This window comes from Odontomachus brunneus, unplaced genomic scaffold (genome assembly GCF_010583005.1).
Source record: "Odontomachus brunneus isolate Ranch 3 - 2012 unplaced genomic scaffold, Obru_v1 Obru_scaffold_057, whole genome shotgun sequence".
NCBI lineage: Eukaryota > Metazoa > Arthropoda > Insecta > Hymenoptera > Formicidae > Odontomachus > Odontomachus brunneus.
Genome location: NW_022639507.1, coordinates 200,332 through 220,738, shown reverse-complemented (window position 1 = coordinate 220,738; position 20,407 = coordinate 200,332). Strand labels below are relative to the sequence as shown.

The window sequence follows — 20,407 nt, the reverse complement described above, 5'->3', positions numbered from 1 at the left end:
CAATTAAATGTGACACGAGAAGCCGTCTCCATACGTTTGAAAGCTATGGGAAAGATCCAGAAGATGGGAAAATGGGTTCCACATGAACTGAATGAAAGACAGCAGGACAACCGAAAAACCACTTGCGAAATGCTGCTCGCCAGGTACAAAAGAAAGTCATTTCTCCATCGAATTGTGACTGGCGATGAAAAGTGGATATATTTTGAGAATCCTAAGCGTAAAAGATCATGGGTAACTCCAGGCGAACCATCGACATCGACTGCAAGGCCAAATCGCTATGGACGGAAGACAATGCTCTGTGTTTGGTGGGATCAGAAGGGTGTGATCTATTATGAGCTGCTAAAACCTGGCCAAACCGTTAATACTGAACGCTACCGACAACAAATGATCGATTTGAATCAAACTTTGCGTGAAAAACAACCAGAATATAAAAAAAGCAACACAAAGTGATTTTGTTTCATGATAATGCACCAGCACACACAGCAAAACTGGTCAAGGAAACGATTGAGGCGTTTAGTTGGGAAATACTTTCGCATGCGGCTTACCAGACTTGGCTCCGTCCGATTACTATTTATTTGCATCGATGGGACACGCACTTGCTAAACAGTGCTTCACTTCTTACAAAAATGTACGAAAATGGCTCGATGACTGGTTTGCCTCAAAAGAGCAACAGTTTTTTTTGGCGTGGCATCCACAAATTGTCAGACAGGTGGGAAAAATGTATAGCTAGCGATGGGCAATATTTTGAATAAAATATTTTTTATCATTTTCATACAATAAACGTGTATTTTCTATACAAAAATTCCGGTTTCATATTTATATACTTGGTAGATGGGAAAATGTTGTACCAACAAACACCTCTAGGCCACATAATTGTAATTTCTGCGGATTAGTGCCACTGTTGAAGTAGTGAGTTCATAAATTTTGTGGAGTCGTTTTGACATATGTGTGTGTATGTGTCAAATAACAAATATTATATAACATAAGTGCATTGTGACATTTAATTGAAAGGAGAATAAATAAAAATTATATAAATACACACACACGCGCATGAAAACAAAGTACATAGAGATGAACAAAGTAAAAAAGTGGTTTATATATTTATATGTAAGAGGATAAAAATTATTATATCAAACGTAATTAAACGTAACTATGATTCCAATGAAGAACGATGTTTCAATCATAAATGATGTTTATTAAGGTACGTCAAAAAACTGAAAAACTAATTACATTTAATTACGTTTGATTGAATTTATCCTCTTACATATAAATATATAAATCACTTTTTCCCTTTGTCTATCTCTTGTCATGCACTTTATTTTCACTTATTTGTATAATTTTTATTTATTCTCCTTTTAATTGAATATCACAATGCTATTATATAATATTATGTTATATTATGCTATATAATATTTGTTATTTGACATAACATATTTGATACGCATATGTCAAAACGACTCCGCAAAATTCATGGACTTCAACTACTTCAACAATGTGACTAATCCGTAGAAATTAAAATTGTGTTGCCTAGGAGTTTTTGTTGGTATCACCATGTTTCCATCTAGTTTTCGGGAAAATGTTGTGTAACCCTCTTCATAGTTAGATAAATAACTTTGTTAATGAATAGATAAAATAAATTTTAATTATGAAAATCATAACTAAAAATCATAACTAGTTGCCAATTAATAATATAACGCTTACTTCTGCTTCCTTATAATTCCTGGGTACTCGCCGCAGCTATATTAGGTTGTGATGCCAGAAGCAAGAAATGACGCGTTGAAAATTCTTGCTTGCTGTTTCCAAATAAACAGATATTTATATGAAAGAACTCTTCAAATTGTTTGAGCATATATGTAAAGTATTTCTAAAAACTATCATTTTCCGTTGATAGTCAATAAATAACTGCAAAATAAACAGTAAAATTATGAGGTTGGTTGAAGAGAAATGTATTTGTCAAGTTAATGTTACGAATATTTATTCACTCAAGTCAAGGGAAAAAGGTAGTTTTTAGAGCATAAGTATGTTTAATTGATCAAAAGTGTTCTTTCAACAAATATGTTTTTATTTAGGAATGACATGTAAAAATTGTAGACATGCGTTTCCTCGTTTTCTTTGTTTTTGATGTCATCAATCAAGAGATCCGCGCCGAATACTCAGGAGTCTTAAAATTTTTATGAAATATTTTAATTTTGACTTGCTACCTATTTTTTTCAAATATTAGTAGTGATACATAATACCTAGATTATATATTTTTTAGTAGATAGCGCCCTCATATCTATTGTATCATATTTGACATGTAATAGATACGGCTAGATATGACTAGATACGAACTAGATCACAAAACCAATTCAGTAAATAATTAGTGCGTAACAAACTCTAGTAACAAGTTAGGAAATTTAATCTAGCAAAAATTTAACACTAGCTGGCTATTAACTTATACACACACAACACAGGTAAGCTTATTTCTACTCAACGTAACATTTGTTCGATCGATTTTTCTCCAATCTCGCTCGAATTATTTTGACGAGAAAATTAAGTAAATTATGAGAAATTGTTGATGGTGACAACACGTTTTTAAAAATGCTTGCAGGGTGTTACGCTCAGACGATGGCAACAACCAGTACGGAGAAAAGATTCTGTTGCGAGGATAACGCTGTCGGGTCTCCATTACATCGTCGAGGTAAGTCATTGGCCAATCTTTTATTCTCCGATCTTTCATCTTGCGTCAAAATCTTTTTGATAGATTGTTTACTTTTATAATGTATTATATAAATTTCCCCGTTATACACATTCAATTCCTCACTGAAAAGTAGGATTAGATAAGTTAATTTATTTTTTAACAAAGTCAAATTTAAAATTAATTGTCTATAAAATTAATTAAGTTTAAAATTACATTAAAGTTAAAAATTACATATACTAAAATTAACTTAATTATAAGTTGAGTTAACATTAAATTAACTTATTAAAGATAATAGTTTATTATGAAAAGTAATACGTACGTTTTTGTATAATTAGATTTTTATAATTAATTTGTAAAAATTAAATCATATGTTAAATTTAATATGTGAAATAATGGTTTTTAAGAGAAAATATTGCTGTTTTGCACGGATTTCACATAAGAAAATAATATTAACGCTGAGAGAGAATAAAATTTTGAATAATAACTTTATTAATAACTTTATTAATATTATAATTAATTTGTAAAAATTAAATCATATGTTAAATTTAATATGTGAAATAATGGTTTTTAAGAGAAAATATTGCTGTTTTGCACGGATTTCACATAAGAAAATAATATTAACGCTGAGAGAGAATAAAATTTTGTTGGTATTATTTAAAAAAAATTTTTTTATTTTATATTTTGAGTAATCCGCAATGATTTTAATATGATGATAGTTTTAATTTTAATTTACATTAAATAATCTTAATACATTTTAAAATAAACATCTAAAATTAAAAATAAACTTATTTAAAATTGAAAGTTATTTAAATTTATTTAAAATTAAATAAGTTAAAAATTATGAATTATTTTAACCTAACTAGTAAATTAGTTATTACCTAAGCTTGTTGAAATCAACAACGAAAGCGAAAATTGTAGTAGAACTACCAAGACTGCGTTTCAAAACTCTACATGATCGACCTTATAAAACTCAAAGTAGTGAAGGTTACAGAGTAGACCAGTATAAGCTACCAGCTCCAAGAGCTTTTGAACAGGAAAGAATAACTTTTTATTATTTGCTGCATACATACATTCCTTGCACTAACTTGCAATAGTTTTTTCCTTTTTTCAACGAAATCTCAACTGTTTAACACCTGTTTTTTTAAGTTCCATTAGAGCATATTAGTTACATTAGATCATTCAGTGAAAAAGAACAGACCTGTAGCTTCTATACATAAAATGTGATAACGTTTATTTCGTAGTAGTTTAAAAAATTACTGAAAAATAATTAGAGTTAACAAATCTTTAATATACAGGGTGAGGCAATAACTATTAAATATTTTTTAATTCATGTAGTCCAAAGAAAAATTTGTGTAACTAAATAGTATAGTACAAAGAGGGCTATAATATGGCGATAATGACTTTTGTCCAAGTGGAGGCACTTCAGAGATATCAAGGTCATTTTTTTAAATGGAATCGATATGTTTTGTTTCCATCATATGATAGAAGGATTCAAAACAAGTTCAACATATAACACAAAATCGTTGAACAAGATTAAAAGTAAAAAAACGATAAAAAAAGTACGGATACAACGTGCACGATTGACTGATTTTCATTTTATTTTTATTTTATTTTATTATTAGTTTGTCTTGAGAACTTGCTAAGATGAGAAATGCTAAGATATCTTTCAATAAAATATTTATTTTCCATTGAAATGATCCATCTCAATGAAGGTACTTTAAGGAAAGAAAACAAACACTTTGAAGAACATTTTAATATGTTCACAGGATATCATAAACATGAATATGAATTAGTATCGATTAGTATCGATTAGATTAGTATCGATAGAGCAGTCTATTGTGCAAGATATATCCATTTGAAGAACAAGTTGATATGATCCTCATTTATAGAGAATATCAACAAAATTCTATGCAAGCGAAAACTTTGTATGTTGAACAGTATCCTGATCGCATTCAACCTTTGCGTCAAACATTTAAAAATCTATGCGATAAACTTAGACAAACTGGTAGCTTGTATATCCGAAAAGGTGAACGTGAAAAGAAAGTAACACATGAAGGAAATGAAATTAATATTCTCGCAATGGTGACTCGAAATTCTCAAATTAGTTCACGACAAATTGAAGAAGAATCTGGTGTTAATCAGAAGAGCGTACTTCGCATTTTACATCGTCACAAATTCCATCCGTACCATATTAGCTTTCATCAAGAATTACATGGAATGGATTTTATGAATTACATTTTGTCAATGGGTTCAACATCAAATTCAAAACAATTCATTTTTTTATACTGTGTTATTTATTGATGAGGTAATATTTATTAATCATGGAAATATTAACTTGCATAACATACATTTCTGGGCAACGGAAAATCTTCATTGGCTGCGGCAAGTCAAACATCAGAGGCAATGATCTTTGAATAAATGGTGCGATTATATATGACAAAATTATTGGTCCTTATTATCGACGGACATTTAAATGGCAATAGCTACGCTAATTTTCTTGAGCATTTATTGAATCTTTTGTTAGAAGACTTGCCTTTAATAAAACGACAAACAATGTAGTACCAGCATGATGGATGCCTGACTCATTTTTCATTGTTTGCGAGAAATAAACTCAAAGAAATATTTGCAAATCGCTGGATTGAATTTGGGGATCCTGTATTACGGCCACCTCGTTCACTAGACTTGACACCACTGAATTTCTTTTTATGGGGAACCCTAAAGAACATGGTCTACAAAACCGAACCAACTACATCATACAAGAACGGATTATTGCAGCCAATGCATCAATAACTCCAGACGTTATTAGAAGAACAAGTCAATCAATGATCAGAAGAATCCAATGTCGTATTAATAATGATGTCGTATTAATGGTCATCATTTCGAACATCGTTTATAAACGTATTCACTTAATATGGAAAACTTAATATTTTTTTATTGCTTTTTTACTTTTAATTTTGTTCAATGATTTTGTGTTATATATTTTAAACTTGTTTTGAGTCCTTCTATCATATGATGGAAATAAAACATATCGATTCCATTTAAAGAAATATAAAGGAATAAAAACGTGACCTTGATATCTCTGAAGTGCCTCTACCTGGACAAAAGTTATTATCGCCATATTATAGCCCTCTTTGTACTATGCTATTTGGTTACACAAATTTTCCTTTGGACTACATGAATTAAAAAATATTTAAAGTAGTTATAGTTATTGCCCCACCTTATATATATAACATGTAACAGTTACATAACATACAATATGATTAAGTTGACTTTGTAACATCGATGTTATGTTACTGATATTTGATGTTTATTGGATAATTGGTGGATAAGAGCCATAGTTTTCTGTAAAATGAGTCGCTAAAAGTTATCAGATGCTTGTTAGAATTATATATATAGTAATATATACTTTTTACAAATTTATGTTTTTACATTGGGATTTACTCTTCCGATCCATTTTGGAAGCAGGATTAAAGTTAACTTCGAGCACACTTACCTCAATTTTTGCGTAAGCTCTGCCCATAATATGTTGCTCTACGTTTTAGAATGGCGAAAAGTTAACTTCACTACTTAGAGTAGAGTTTTAGAACGCAGCCCAGAAGTTATTTATCTACTCAATTAATTATTCGTATGATTGAATTAATTGAAATACGATTTTGATTGATTAATCGTCTAATTCCTCCAATTTCATGCAAAATATATTTAAAACTGCAAGGGTTGATTTCTTCTCTTCTATAGATTTGATTGGCTGATCTATTTGTGCGATTTTGTTCCATCTTACGTCGAGATGGCTGGTGGAGCAACGATTCGATAAATATACATACACGGGTAAATTTATCAAGATCGCAAAGCGAATCGCGCGACCGTAATTAGACGGCTGGGTGTAAACCGCCTTCGCTGAATTACGTTACATTAGCCTTAAAGTTTAGATTAGCCAAAGTAGAGTAATTCCAGTCATAAAAGTAGAGCGAGCCGTGCCCGCCCGTCGCCCCATTACGTAACTTTGGTTTTAGTTTACGCTGGGAGAGCTTATTTCCGGTCGCGCAAATTTTGCGCTCACCAAGCTAAAACAATGTTTCACCTTCGAATTATTCAGGTGTTTTATGACCCGTGATTATTTCACTGATATTACGCCACTTATATACAACGGTTCGCGAAAATAACGGAGCGGGCGCAGCGGTACACTCATAAATTGAATAAAACCATTCGCAGCTTAACCGTTCAAGGTTTTGTAATATGAAGGATTAAACGATTTTTTTTAACAATCCTTCAATTCAATATTCTCGCTTATTTATGCTTGAAGAATTTATTTTCATTTGAATAACAATGAACACTCTGAGCAAACATTTGATTTGAATCCAAAAGACAATTCCAGTAAAACTAATTTGAAAATATTTCCAGAAAGAATTACCTGACATTTACAATTAATATCAATAACGAGAATATAAAACGACCAATAAATGTCTTAACAAGTGCGACGTAAACGACTAATAAATGTCTTACTAAGTGAGACGTTGAGTCTTTTCTCTTTACTTCGATTTCCAGTGTGAGTTCGTCACGAAATAGATATTGAATTTGCGTTTTTTCTATGCGTGATGCGTTCTGATCGGCCACACGAACGCATCGAATGGAAACCGCACACGTGCGTATTGCGCAATGTATTTTACCCGTGTTGCAGGCGGTCGGCCATATTTCAAAACTTACCACTTAGCTCGAACAAGCTGGACAACGACTGGAGCATATATCGCTGAAGGAAAGTGTGTCTTTCGTATACACACGGTGACCCATTAGAATATTTTACGCGTGACCTAGAAAACGTCGTCGCCGATAGAACTCGATTTCGGTTCTAACGGGAAATTCATGGCCTCTCGCGATCAGCTTATGCTCTATATCGAATTCCCTCGCAGACTCCGAATATCTTTTTGTGAATTCCCCTCGTGAACCACCAACATATGAATACCTGGACGGAGCATTCTACGAGGGGGTCTAATTATAAAGTTATAATTGTTCATCACATAATTTCTCGTGTTTAGCTGTTAGATAATTTAATTAATTATATCTCCTATACTAGAAGTAAATGTTACATTATATTGGTTAGTAGCGATATTAGAAATCTACTATCTTGTGGCTAAACAATCACGAGAATCAACTATTATTCGAGCCGAAATGACGTAACTTTCCTTTTACCGCTAATTGTTTATTTATTAAAAATTGTTTATTTCCTTTTCATAGAGCTCTGAGAATTTTTCCAGAATTTTTCAATTAACTTTTTAGTACTATATTTTTTGCATTTTCTTGAAATACTAAAAAGTTTATAAAAAATTCTGAAAAAATTTTCAGAGCTCTATGAGAGGAAAATAGATAATTTTTATCTCTTACCATTTTTCAATAAAGTTAATAGAATTTGAGTAAAAAATTATTGAAACCAATAATTTTGTAGATATTTCCGTAAGTATTAGAAAATAGAGGTTGTATAAAAAGTTATTTGTTTCTTTACGCAGAATAAAATTCCGTAATAAAAAAAATATATGTTTCTGTTTAAAAAAGTAAAGTTGACGTCGACCTGACCTTGGCGGCGCCACCTAAAAGCAAACCAATGATACCTTTTTATGTTTTTCATCGAACCGTATAACTTTTGTTTGAAACTTTTTTCTGTATTTTTTGTACATTTCGAGATATTTCAGTGTGAATGTTAAAATGGGATACCCTGTATACACAGATTATATACAAGGTGTTTTTTAACTTGAGACTACAAAATATCTGGAAAAATAATTATTATACGAAAAAATGTTCCAAATAAACCCTCAATATTTTTGAGGAGGTAATATTATCCCGCAAAAGTTAGCCGCCTCCTGCCCCCTTGGGGGTGGGGGATAACTTTGAAATCTTAAATAGGAATCCCTACTTTTTATTGCAGATGCGGATTCTACGTCTAAAATCACGTAAATTTTGTTTGAAACATTTTTTTATTCCTGCTGCATTCGACGAAAATTGGTTAATTATTTTTGTTATTGGATCAATAAATGCATCGAAGTTGAAGGTCATCAGTTCGAGCACTTATTGAATTGAATGATGAGAGACAAGGGGACTCACTAAATACAAGCACTTATTGAATTGAATGATGAGAGGCAAAGGGACTCACAATAAACAAGCATCCTAAAGGGATTAATTTCCGTCACGTCCATGTCGTTAATCCTGGATATAGCTAAGAATAGATAAAAAATTATCGTAGACATCTATGATAATTCGAAAATATGTTCAGATAAAAATTATTTTTCTGCAATGTAGCATCATTATGCAATAAAACATGGGGATTTCCATTCAATAATACATGGGGAGACCAAATCTAATATTTATGGACATCGCGAAAATCTCAAATATCAAATGCGGATTTCTCTTGAAGAAAACGAAGGTTAACCAATTTTTTCCGAATGCAGCGCCATCTATCAGGAATCGAAAAAAATATTTCAGACAAAATTTACGTGTTTTTAAACGTAGAATTCGAATTTGCAGTCAAAAGTAGGGATTCCCATTTAAAATTTCAAAGTTAACCCCTACCCCACCCTCAGGCGGGCGAGAGGAGGTTAACTTTTGCGGGATAGTATTGCTCGAAAATATTGAGCGTTTATTTGGAACATTTTTTCGTACAATGCTTATTTTCCAGATATTTTGCAGTCTCAAGTTAAAAATTCACCCTGTATATAACTGTTCTGTACACATTTGTTATATTACACTTACATTACTATGTAACAAACTATAATATTATGTAAAGTTACTGTTAATTGGTGTTTACCAATTCGTTACCAGTCAGTAATGTAACGTTCACTATAATTAACGTTCAATATAGAATATATTGAATAGACATCCTGATTCATACAAGAACCAAGGGTCGAATATAATCAATTTTTCGAACCGTCCTATTTTATAACGATTCGTTATTGATGAACATATATTTCTAATAATATCTTCCATTTCCAGCTAGGATATTTTGATTCGGGCGCATCGTATATACATATTTTTATATCATGACTGTTGGTTTAGAGAAAAATCAGAAATTCAATTGTATTAAATGTAACATTAATAGCGTATATATGCATTCACCGTGTATGTTATTGTTGCATTTAATGTGATTGAGTTACTGATTATTTTAAAAACCAACAGAAAACTATTTAAAGAACTGTAAAAATATTTACAATTAATTTGAATGGATCAGTACTGTTTTCTTTTTAAAATAACTGTATAAAACTCTAATTTCCGATACAAAATTTATAGTGCCTATATTCACAGTATACCTGAGTGGAAATTTATGTTCTACGTTAAGCTTGCGAATATTTTTGTTGAATTCAAATAAATTTAATTATTAAAATCCAAAATAACTAATCCAAAATAACTAATGTTTGGTAAAAAAATACTAGCGACGAAAGGTTGCACAATTTTCTCTATGATTTCGATCTCGAGCTGCTTCTACTATCGCGATTACCAAACTTTCCTTTTAACCCGCTCGACTGTTTAATTTCGAAGATCGAATGGGCAAGCAATGGTCCTAACTGCTTTGACAATATCGTGCACACACACACACACACACATATTTTATGACTTGCACTTATACACCCAGTAAACAAGAAACATTATATCTATTTTTTTGAAATTATAACTATTATTATTTATAAACTAATAATTATTAATAATTATAATTATTAATAATTATTAATTATATACTATAATTATTATTATTTTTATAAACATTATATCTATTTTTTTGAAATATATAAGGTGTCCCATTTTTAAAGATGCACTCTGATAATTCTTCAGCTAAGCATATTTAGCAAAAATATTTCAGACAAAAGTTATATAGTTCGATAGAGGACATAAGAAGGTACCATTGGTTTGACCTTGCGTGGTGCTGCTAACGTCAGGTCGATGTCAACTTTGCTTTTTTAAATAGAAACATATTTTTTATTACGGAATTTTATTCTATATAAAGAAATAGACAACTTTTGTTTGAAGACTTTTTTATACGAACTCTATTTTCTAAAATATTTATGGAAATATTTACAAAATTATTGGTTATTTTCAATAATTTTTTACTCGAATTTCATCAACTTTACCGAAAAATAGCAAGAGATAAAAATTATCTATTTTCTTTTCATAGAGCTCTGAAAATTTTTTCAGAATTTTTAATTAACTTTTTAGTGATGCATTTTCTTGCATTTTCTTGAAGTACTAAAAAGTTGATTAAAAAATTCTGAAAAATTTCTCACAACTCTATGAGAAGAAAATAAACAATTTTTATCTCTTGCTATTTTTCGGTAAAGTTGGTAGAATTCGAGTAAATAATTATTGAAATCAATAATTTTGTAGATATTTCCGTAAATATCTTAAAAAATAGAGGTCCTATAAAAAATATTTTCAAACAAAAGTTATTTTTTTCTTTACGTAGAATAAAATTCCGTAATAAAAAAATATATATTTATATTTAAAAAAGCAAAGTTGACTTTGACCTGATGTTAGCGGCACCATGCAAGGTCAAACCAATGGTACCTTGTTATGTCCTTTATCGAACTATATAACTTTTGTCTGGAACATTTTTGCTGAATATGCTTGGCTGAAGAATTATCAGGGTGCATCTTTTAAAATAGGATACCCTGTTTATATAAATGCGTGTTACTCTGTTTTACTATATTATTATATTGTAAAGGACGAATATCCGTTAAAACGTTATGCAAATTATGTTACTATATGACAAAATATCGTCATCTTATAATATAACAAACGACATATAGACGTAATAGTGGAGTGTGAAGAATAAAACGATATTAAAGTTACATAAAAAGGGTGTATATTTCTATCTAAAAAAGCAAAGTTGACCTCGTGTCATTTGACGTCAGTGGATATAAAATTACAGGGTGCGGCGCCAAAATTCGGACAAAATTCAATTTGAAATTCTCGCCGTTCTATACCACTGGTAGATGTCGCGATTAGCGTTCAAATAGCTTGAAGCATGTACTAAACCATCATAACCTCGAAACAGTCGCAATGTTGAAACCAAGTGCGGAGTATAACCGAAGAGCCGCGATTATCGAAAGTGTTCGCGCTGGGCGCTCGGCAACAGAAATCATTCGGTTCTTCGGGTACCCGAGATCGATGTGTATGATGTCATCGCAAAGTACAATGAGTCGGAGAAGTCCAACGAAGGTTTTGCAACACCGGCGAGGAAAACCCACTCGAAGGAGCGCATTGTCAGGACGCTCGACATCATTCAACGGGCTCAGGAGCTGATTTTTGAAGATCCAGGGCAGTCGATCCGAAAATTGTTGTCGGTTGTTGGTGTGAACGAGAAAACTATGCATCGAATTGTCGAAGAGGACCTTCGCTACAAGTTTTACACAATTAAAGTAAGACAGATGCTTTCCGAAGCCGCCAGGACAAAGCGAGTTGGTTGTCGGACAACGTCGACATATTTTGATCGAAAGAATTCTGGCCTCCCAACAGCCCAGATTTGAATCTTTTGGACTTCTATGTATGGAGCGTAGTTGAAAGGGTCACGAACAAGTCCAGACGTCGTATCATTGAGAGCCGCTATTGAAGCGGCATTCACCGATATGGACCGTGACACATTAAAGCGCGCCTGCGCACGCTTCAGACCGAGAATGGAGGCAGTCATTCAAGCAAGCGGGGGATATATTGAGTAAATGTGTTCTTTATGGCCTTACAAACAATGTGGCTAAAAAAATTTTGTGAACCTTTTCATTTTTGCAATAAAAAATATGTTTGGAAAAATGTATAATTTGTCCGGATTTTGGCGCCACACCCTGTATATATTACTCATATCAATAATATGTTATGCTCTGCATTTCGTCCGAGTAGATAAATGTAGTCATGCCGTATGATACTTCCTTTCAACAAGCGTTTTTAAAGTTTGACCAGAAAAATTTTTTAATGCAAGTGTAGGCTTCTCAGTAAAGTGCGTCCTATGTTGTTCAATATGTTGTTAGGTTACTTCATTGTGTTGCTTGTTCTCCCGAATAACCGACGTTTTTGTGCAAGTTTTTCTTAAGATTCTTTTAGACATTCTCGAAAATCTCACAAGCGGTCTCGAAGACGCTCATTCGATCGTGAATACGAGTTTAAAGAAAATCGCAGGCATAAATCTTCAAGCTCTAAACGTTCACGAAAACCTTCTTTGGAAGATTCAGACGTTTATTCGCAGAATTCTTTCATCGAGCTTTCTCATTCATCAGATCATTGACCATCAACACGTCTGGAGGAAAAACTCAATTTATTGCTCGGATTACTATTTTAGCTTCGTACTGATGCAGTGGTACAACAGGAGTCCCATATAGTCGACCCCAATCTTTCGAATGTATCTTTATCTCACCCGGTCGATGAAATAATCGGAGATTCAACTGTTAGACAGTCGGATGAACAGGCGGAGGTTTCTATTACCGCTATGCCTTTTAGACCACGAATCACTATCGAGTGTTCGAGTCTATTTAGTCTTAATATCTGTGAGGATCTTCATAGAGATGAGTCCAAGATATTTATTTTTGACTATCATTTTATGGCTATGAACCTTTGAGTTTGGTCTTGTCTATGAATCACTCAATGATCATGAGATTGTCTGTAGAGACAAATCTGTACGTTTTTGTTTAGTCTAAACTCAGAACCAAAAGTGTGGTCATGTCCATGCTAGTGTTTTCCAGATTAATTGACACGTGAACCTTCGAACATCGATTATTTCAATCTTTCAGAATCAATCGATGGAGACGAACCTGAAGAAGTTCCTGTAAGTGGTCGTTCGGTGACATTCGTTACGGAAGCCACTGATGGAAAACATGATGTTGCGGCTTTTAAAATAAATTTAATGGGCACTAATTGTGACGAGGCGAGTTCCGGTCCGGCAGTCTATGATTTAGTTAAAAATTTATGGTCTTCTATATTCACTAATTACCATTAGCCAAGGCTCCTATTCTTAATTCTGAGGTAAAATAAGCCATTCCGTTTACATCAATTAAAAGGGATAAGTACCAGGTAGTAACTCAGAATATACTCGAGGCTATGTTAGCGGCTTAAGCCAACTTTTTAACAGAGCTCTTAAAGCCTGAAGAATAATGAGATTCCAAATATATATTTGAATTAGCAAGCGATACAGGTCGTCTTATTTTTCACGTTCAACATCATTTGTCGAAAACCAGACGTGCCTTGATTACGCCAATGTTATCGTCTTCGGCTAAGTATACTTTAAATATGTCACCTATTGATACTTATCTTTTTAATGAACAATATTTGAATAAAATTAAGGATGCGACAGCAACTGACAAATTAGTTAAAAATTTGCCGACTAATAAACGTCCCACCTATAAAGCGGAAGATACCGAGTTCGAGGAAGTCTCAGTTTCAATCGCGACTTCCTTTACAGGGAAATGTGAAAACCTTTGTTCACAGATCAATGTTTCGTCGCGGGGCAAAGGCTACACCTCGTTCGACGAGACAGCGATCGAGCTCTCGAACCAGGAATGTCCAGTACCGTCGGTAGAGGTAATCTCAACTGCTGGCAGATTAGCTAATTTCATTGACAATCGTGCAAAATTCGTGATTTTGCTAGTCTCATAGAAACGTTAAATTGTATTTGTCGAACGGTTTTTTATGGAACAATATACATGAGAGATTTTGAAAGAAAGTTTCTTGCTTATATAGACTTGAATCTTGATTGCGATACTCGAATGAAACTTTGTTCTACACTCCAACCCGATTTTCAATGGTGGTTACAAATTACGATCGTCACCAATCTCAAGATCTTCAGTCAAGCGAAAATTTTTTTCTGAAATTTTTTTCGCTTCACGGATTGGAGTGCGTTCATGGAAAATAAAAAAACACAGTCTATAGTCTTTTCAAGAGAGCAAGGAATATATTAATTTTTTGGAACTTAAAGCTGTGGAATATGCTTTTAAATCTTTTGTGAGTAATATACGCTCACAGAACTTATTGTTACGTATAGGTAATACCACGGCAATTGCATATATTAACAAAGATGGTTCCTCTCGATTTCCAAAACTTTCAGCCTTTGCAAAATTCATATAGCAGTGATGTGAATCAAGGGATTTATACTTTTTGCTTTTTATATTAATTCATTCGATAACGTTGTTGCGGATACTGAATCTAGAGTAGTTTCAATTGAAACTAAGTGGGAGATTAATTCTATATTTTTCTCACAGATTAAGAACAAGTTTAGACCATTTGAAATAGATCTCTTTGCATCTCATATTAATTCAAAGTGCGAGAGATTTGTTTCATGGTTTCCTGATCTTTTTGTTTTTGCCATTGATGCCTTTACATTGGAGTGAATTTTATTTCTATGCTTTTCCGTTTTTTGTACTGATCTCTAAAGTCTTAAGGAAAATTATAGATGATAAAGCAGAAGGCATTTTATTATTTCCTAGATGGCCAGCTCCACCATGGTTCCCGCTTTTCACTAAATTATGTATCTCGGATTTAGTTTATTTTGAACCAAATCCTAATCTGTTAATTTCTTCTTTTAGAAATCAACATCCGTCTTGGCAAACAATTTCCCTGGTTGCAGGGATATTGTCAGAAAAGTTTCCGACGAAAAGGTTTTCCGGAAGTAGCTATAGAAATAGCTTTTGCATCTCTTGCTACTTCGACTTTATATACAAAGCCTATTAAACTATGGTGGTTATCTTATATCGAACACAGATTAGAATGGTTTCAGCCAAAGGTTCTCAGTTTTTTATCAGCACAACTTCAAAATATTATAAATATGATAATATGGTACTCTTAATTCATATCGTTCTGCATTATCGTTAATAACTAATATTAATCTTCCGATGAAAGAATGAGGTGTTTCTTCAAAGGTGTATCTGTATTAAAACCGTTGAAATCAAAATATGCTTTAACGTCCGGCGCCCATTATTACATACCTGGTCTCCTTATGGCTACATGAATGTTTAAGCCTAGAGCTTCTCACTCGAAAGTTAGCTACTTTACTAATATTAGCATCAATGCAGAGAGTACAAACGCTGTCTCTTATAAAATGCAGTAACATTCAATTTTTATCGGATACTGTAATTATTAACATTCCTGATCGTCTGAAAACCTCAGGGATTAATCGATCTCAACCTTTAATGATATTCCGTCAAGATCAGGCTGCTTTATCTGTTGTATCGCTTCTGCGCTATTATATTCTTAATTCTCAGGATTTAATGCCAGAACCTCCTTTTGCCTTATTTGTAACTTTTAAAAAACCTATACGATTTTAAATCACGTCATTTAATATGTTTATAATGTATAAATTAGAATTTTATACGTTTGAGCGTGTTAAATGACGGGAGGCTTCTATTAGTTGTTATATAACTCTATCTACTAGTCTATTAGTCGTTGAAAGCTAACTCTTTCCGAGGGAGGAGTTAATACCTCCATTTTTATGACACATTCGCGTCATGCTAGCTCCTTCGCAGCGGCTTATGGAGGCATTACGGTTGACGAAATTCGGAATGCAGTTGGTCTAAGAACTTTTCGACTTTTGCGAAATTTTATAATAGGCCTCTAATGCCGGCGTCAGATATATCAGAAGCGATCATTTTAAACCGTTAAGTATAAAATGTTTATTTAGTTATTGTTTATAAGCTTACAATAGCATTTATTTTGAATGATATTGAACGTTGTCATTAAAGTCTATTTTGACATTTCTTTCTTTTAAGTGTTTAAAAATAAATAATTAAAAATTAATTAAATAATTTTCTTGTTACGCTTCCAGATAATTACTTTACTTACAGCCGCTTAAATTGTTATCTGTGAACAGCTACATTTATTTACTCGGACGAAATGCAGAGCATAATTATATGATCAAACGAACTCCAGAGTGAAGTTCGATCATAATTATGCGAATGCTTTCATCCGAGTAGAGATATCCTCCCAATCCCAGGAAATACTACATTTTTCTATCCTTGTCCTTTTTCGATTTGTGATAAGCTTTAAATCATGAAGTAACCAACATACTAAATAACATAGGTCGCACATACTAAGAAGCCTACACTTGCATTAAAAAATTTTTCTAGTCAAACTTTAAAAACGCTTGTTGAAAGGGAATATCATGACTACATTTATCTACTTGGACGAAAGCATTTACATAATTATGATTGAACTTCACTCTGGAGTTCGTTTGATCATATAATCATGTTTGCTGAGAGTATAATAGCTAGATTATATATTTACAACAAAATAGAACCATAGCACTACATATCCGAGTGTATTATTTTTAAACACTTAAGTGTGTAATTGGCTGAATCTATTTTTACATGTTTCTTACCGTTTCAAATCACGTCATTTAACACGCTCAAACGTATAAAATTCTAATTTATACATTATAAACACATTAAATGACGTGATTTAAAATCGTAAGAGACATATGAAAAGAGATTCAGCCAATTACACGTTCATGCGTTTAAGAATAACACACTCGGATTTGTAATGAGAATAGACAGTATCAACTACTTTATTAAATTTGATATGTAATGGCTAGGCAACAACTATATCACAAAACTGCATTTCTACATTTCAGTGAATAAAAGATGTGTTATTTCTTTCAGATGTCTTTAAAGCGATGCTGGATATCGAGAAAGATACAATACTATTTTGCAGGTTCCTTTTTCTTCTAATTAAATACATTAAATTAGAAATGCTATTACGGAGTAAAAGTGCGAACGTTAATGAATGGCTAATGCTAAACAATTATATGAAATAAAGAAAAAAAATTTTTTGTGATCGGAAAATTTTTTATTTAGCTCATCCAATTAGAAGAAAAGGAAAACGAAATTGTGTTATGTTGGTATTCAACATTGCCTTAAGGCATCTTTTAGTAATTTGTGCTGACTGAATAACGAGCTATAGAAAATATAATGTAGTCCATACTCTACCATATTCAAAAGCGAGTTAGTCAAAAGCTACTAGTTTTTTAATCAGTTTGACTAATTACATGTTTACTCGAGAGGGAGAGAAACTAGTTTCGCAGCTTCTTTGGATATATTCGGTTTTATAACAGATCGCGCTGAAACTGTTTACAACGAACTAAAGTAGCATTTTTTAAGGATTTTTAAAAGATAAGGAGAATAGCGGTAATTGGAGTAAGTCTAAAATCGGTCGAAATATGCAACGTATGACGAGCTCTGTGCTACGTCAATGTATTGATAAGATATGCAGTCGGCATTATATACGTTCTGTTATTACGTCAATAAATCCACTCTAAAAAAAGGTATGTAAGAGATTTGATTGTGCCGTTTTTCTACGATGCTGATTGGTTCTCTCGTTTAGCTCACTTCATGTGGGCTGTGGCTTGCTTCGTGTAGTTTTCACCTGTCAAATTATCAGGTAAATAACTGTCACCGCGTTGGTTAGCTCATGAAGAAAATAATACAGAAGAAATATAAGTTATAAGAATAGAAGAATAGAGAATAGAATAGTAGAGGAGAAAGAGGAAAATAAAAGGGCAGATAAAGAGAGAAGCATATTATTTAGGCAAAAATAAGGATAAGAATAAGGTAATTTAAAAGGTCATTGTAATGATAGATGTGAGAGTATTGATAGATTAAGTTTTACATAATACTCAGTTTTACTTTCATATACTTACATATACACACGTATATGGTCGGAAGTATTATAATTAAATCAATTATATAACCAAACAAATCTTATCTATAAGATTTTTTCATATAATGTATATTTCATATAATGCATATTTCATATTTTACGAAATATTTGTTATTAATATTATAAATGGCACTCTGTATATGAACTTCTTTTTTCCCAAGATGTTATATCGATTTTAATAAAACTCAAGAAGAAATATTTATGTTCTAAAAAGATTATTTTTTATTAGGTTATGTGTATCCATTGTTTCTCTTAAAATAAATATTTTAGAAAAGGTGCATAAACAACACATCCCTAGAGCTTTTAGACCCGAAGTCTAAAGGCTCTAGTTATATAATTCTATCATTATAACCAGAGTTACGTATGCGATTTTTAACATTATGTATTATGTATAAAACTAAAAGTCGCGCAAATCTTGGTCTAAAGAAAGATATATCTGACTAAATACAGACAAAACAATTATATTTAATTTCAATATGATTTGAACACATTTTCGATGCAGTCTGAAACGCAGCTGATGTCAAATCAGAAAAATTATTTTTAAATATTTCTCAAAAGATAAGTTTTTTCTTATTAAACATTGGCTATATAAAGCCTTATCAGGTTAGTATTAAAGATGAATGATTGTGAATTAGAACCAAACTTCGATAAAACAAGCAACTGATTTTGGTTTCTGTTATTTTGGTTGGTCAAGTTCAGGAGTGCGAATAATTAATCATTTTTTAAAATAATTATCGCATTTAATTAATGATTAATATGAGCCAATTTAATTAGAGACCATTTAATTCACAATTGATTTCAACAAATTCAATAGAAAGCCGATTGACGATTGATTTGAACAAATTGTTTAGTTAACAATTAAACTTAGCAAATTTTAAGACTGTTTGAGTGACGATTAATGTGAGTGAATTTAATTGATTTAATTATTTCAATTGAAGATTGTTCCACGATAATTAGTATGACCAATTACCCTCTCAACGCAGATCCTATTTGATGTTTCTCAATCATTAACATCTTTCACGATGCCACGAGATGCTTTAGATATATGAATATTATACACAAACTAATTATAACCTCAAATAATTGAATACTGAGTATTGAGTAATTGAATGCTTATTGATTAAATCGATTAAATCTCCACATTTTAGTCGTCAATTAAACGATCTTTAATTAGATTTGTTAAGTTCAATTGTCAATTGAACAACCTTTTCCCTTCGCTTATGACAGTCGTCAATTAAATATTATCTGATTAATTTTACTCGAATCACTTGTCAGTCAGTAAAAATAAAACAGATTTGTTCAAATCAATTACTAAATTAGAAAAACTTAATTAATATTTTTGAAATTCTAGTTAAGTTCTAATTTTCAGTAATTTGATAAAGTTTTTATGTAAATATTATTTTAGTTAGAACAGGGATTATAGAACAGAATATCCTTTGGATATAGAACAGAATATCCTTTGGATTCACTCCTCCAGATCAAATATGAAACAAATCGTTGTTCATGAAGATATAGGGAAGACTTCGGGTCTAAAGATTCTAAGGATGTTTTTTTTCATGTACCTTTTTTGATTCTAGAACATTACAGGCGCGCGCTATGCGCGCGTTATTTAGCATCTTTATCATTACAATGTGTGACCTTTTAAATTAACTTATAAAATTACTTTATTCTTATCCTTATTTTTGTCTAAATAATATGTTTCTCTCTTTGTCTATTCTTTCTTTTTCTTCTTTCTCCTCTACTCTTCTATTCTTTATTCTTCTATTCTTATAATTTATATCTCTTCTGTATTACTAGATTTGAGGCTTTCACGGCCATTGATACAATGTCTAGGTATAGCTTCCGGAATGGAGCCGTGTCTTGAATCAGCGATGTGCCGACGTTTCGCAAACGTTGCAGTTTGCATCATCAGGGCTGAGAACTCTGATACTGAGCTCCCTTGGGTAAAGGTTGTCCTTATATGTCTAGGTATAGCTTCCGGAATGGAGCAGTGTCTTGAATCAGCGATGTGCCGACGTTTCGCAAACGTTGCAGTTTGCATCATCAGGGCTGAGAACTCTGATACTG

At 32.1% G+C, this 20,407-nt stretch overlaps 1 protein-coding gene across 4 annotated transcripts in view; it reads left to right on the top strand.

Annotated features, from left to right (window-relative positions):
- Positions 1–20,407, top strand: part of LOC116845753 (inactive rhomboid protein 1) — a 340,621-nt gene that overhangs the window by 256,763 nt on the left and 63,451 nt on the right. For all 4 annotated transcript variants that reach the window (XM_032818807.1, XM_032818808.1, XM_032818806.1 and 1 more), the window contains one exon: positions 2,591–2,680. In XM_032818807.1, coding sequence (XP_032674698.1) covers positions 2,591–2,680 — 90 coding nt within the window. The remainder of the gene's footprint in view (positions 1–2,590; positions 2,681–20,407) is intronic.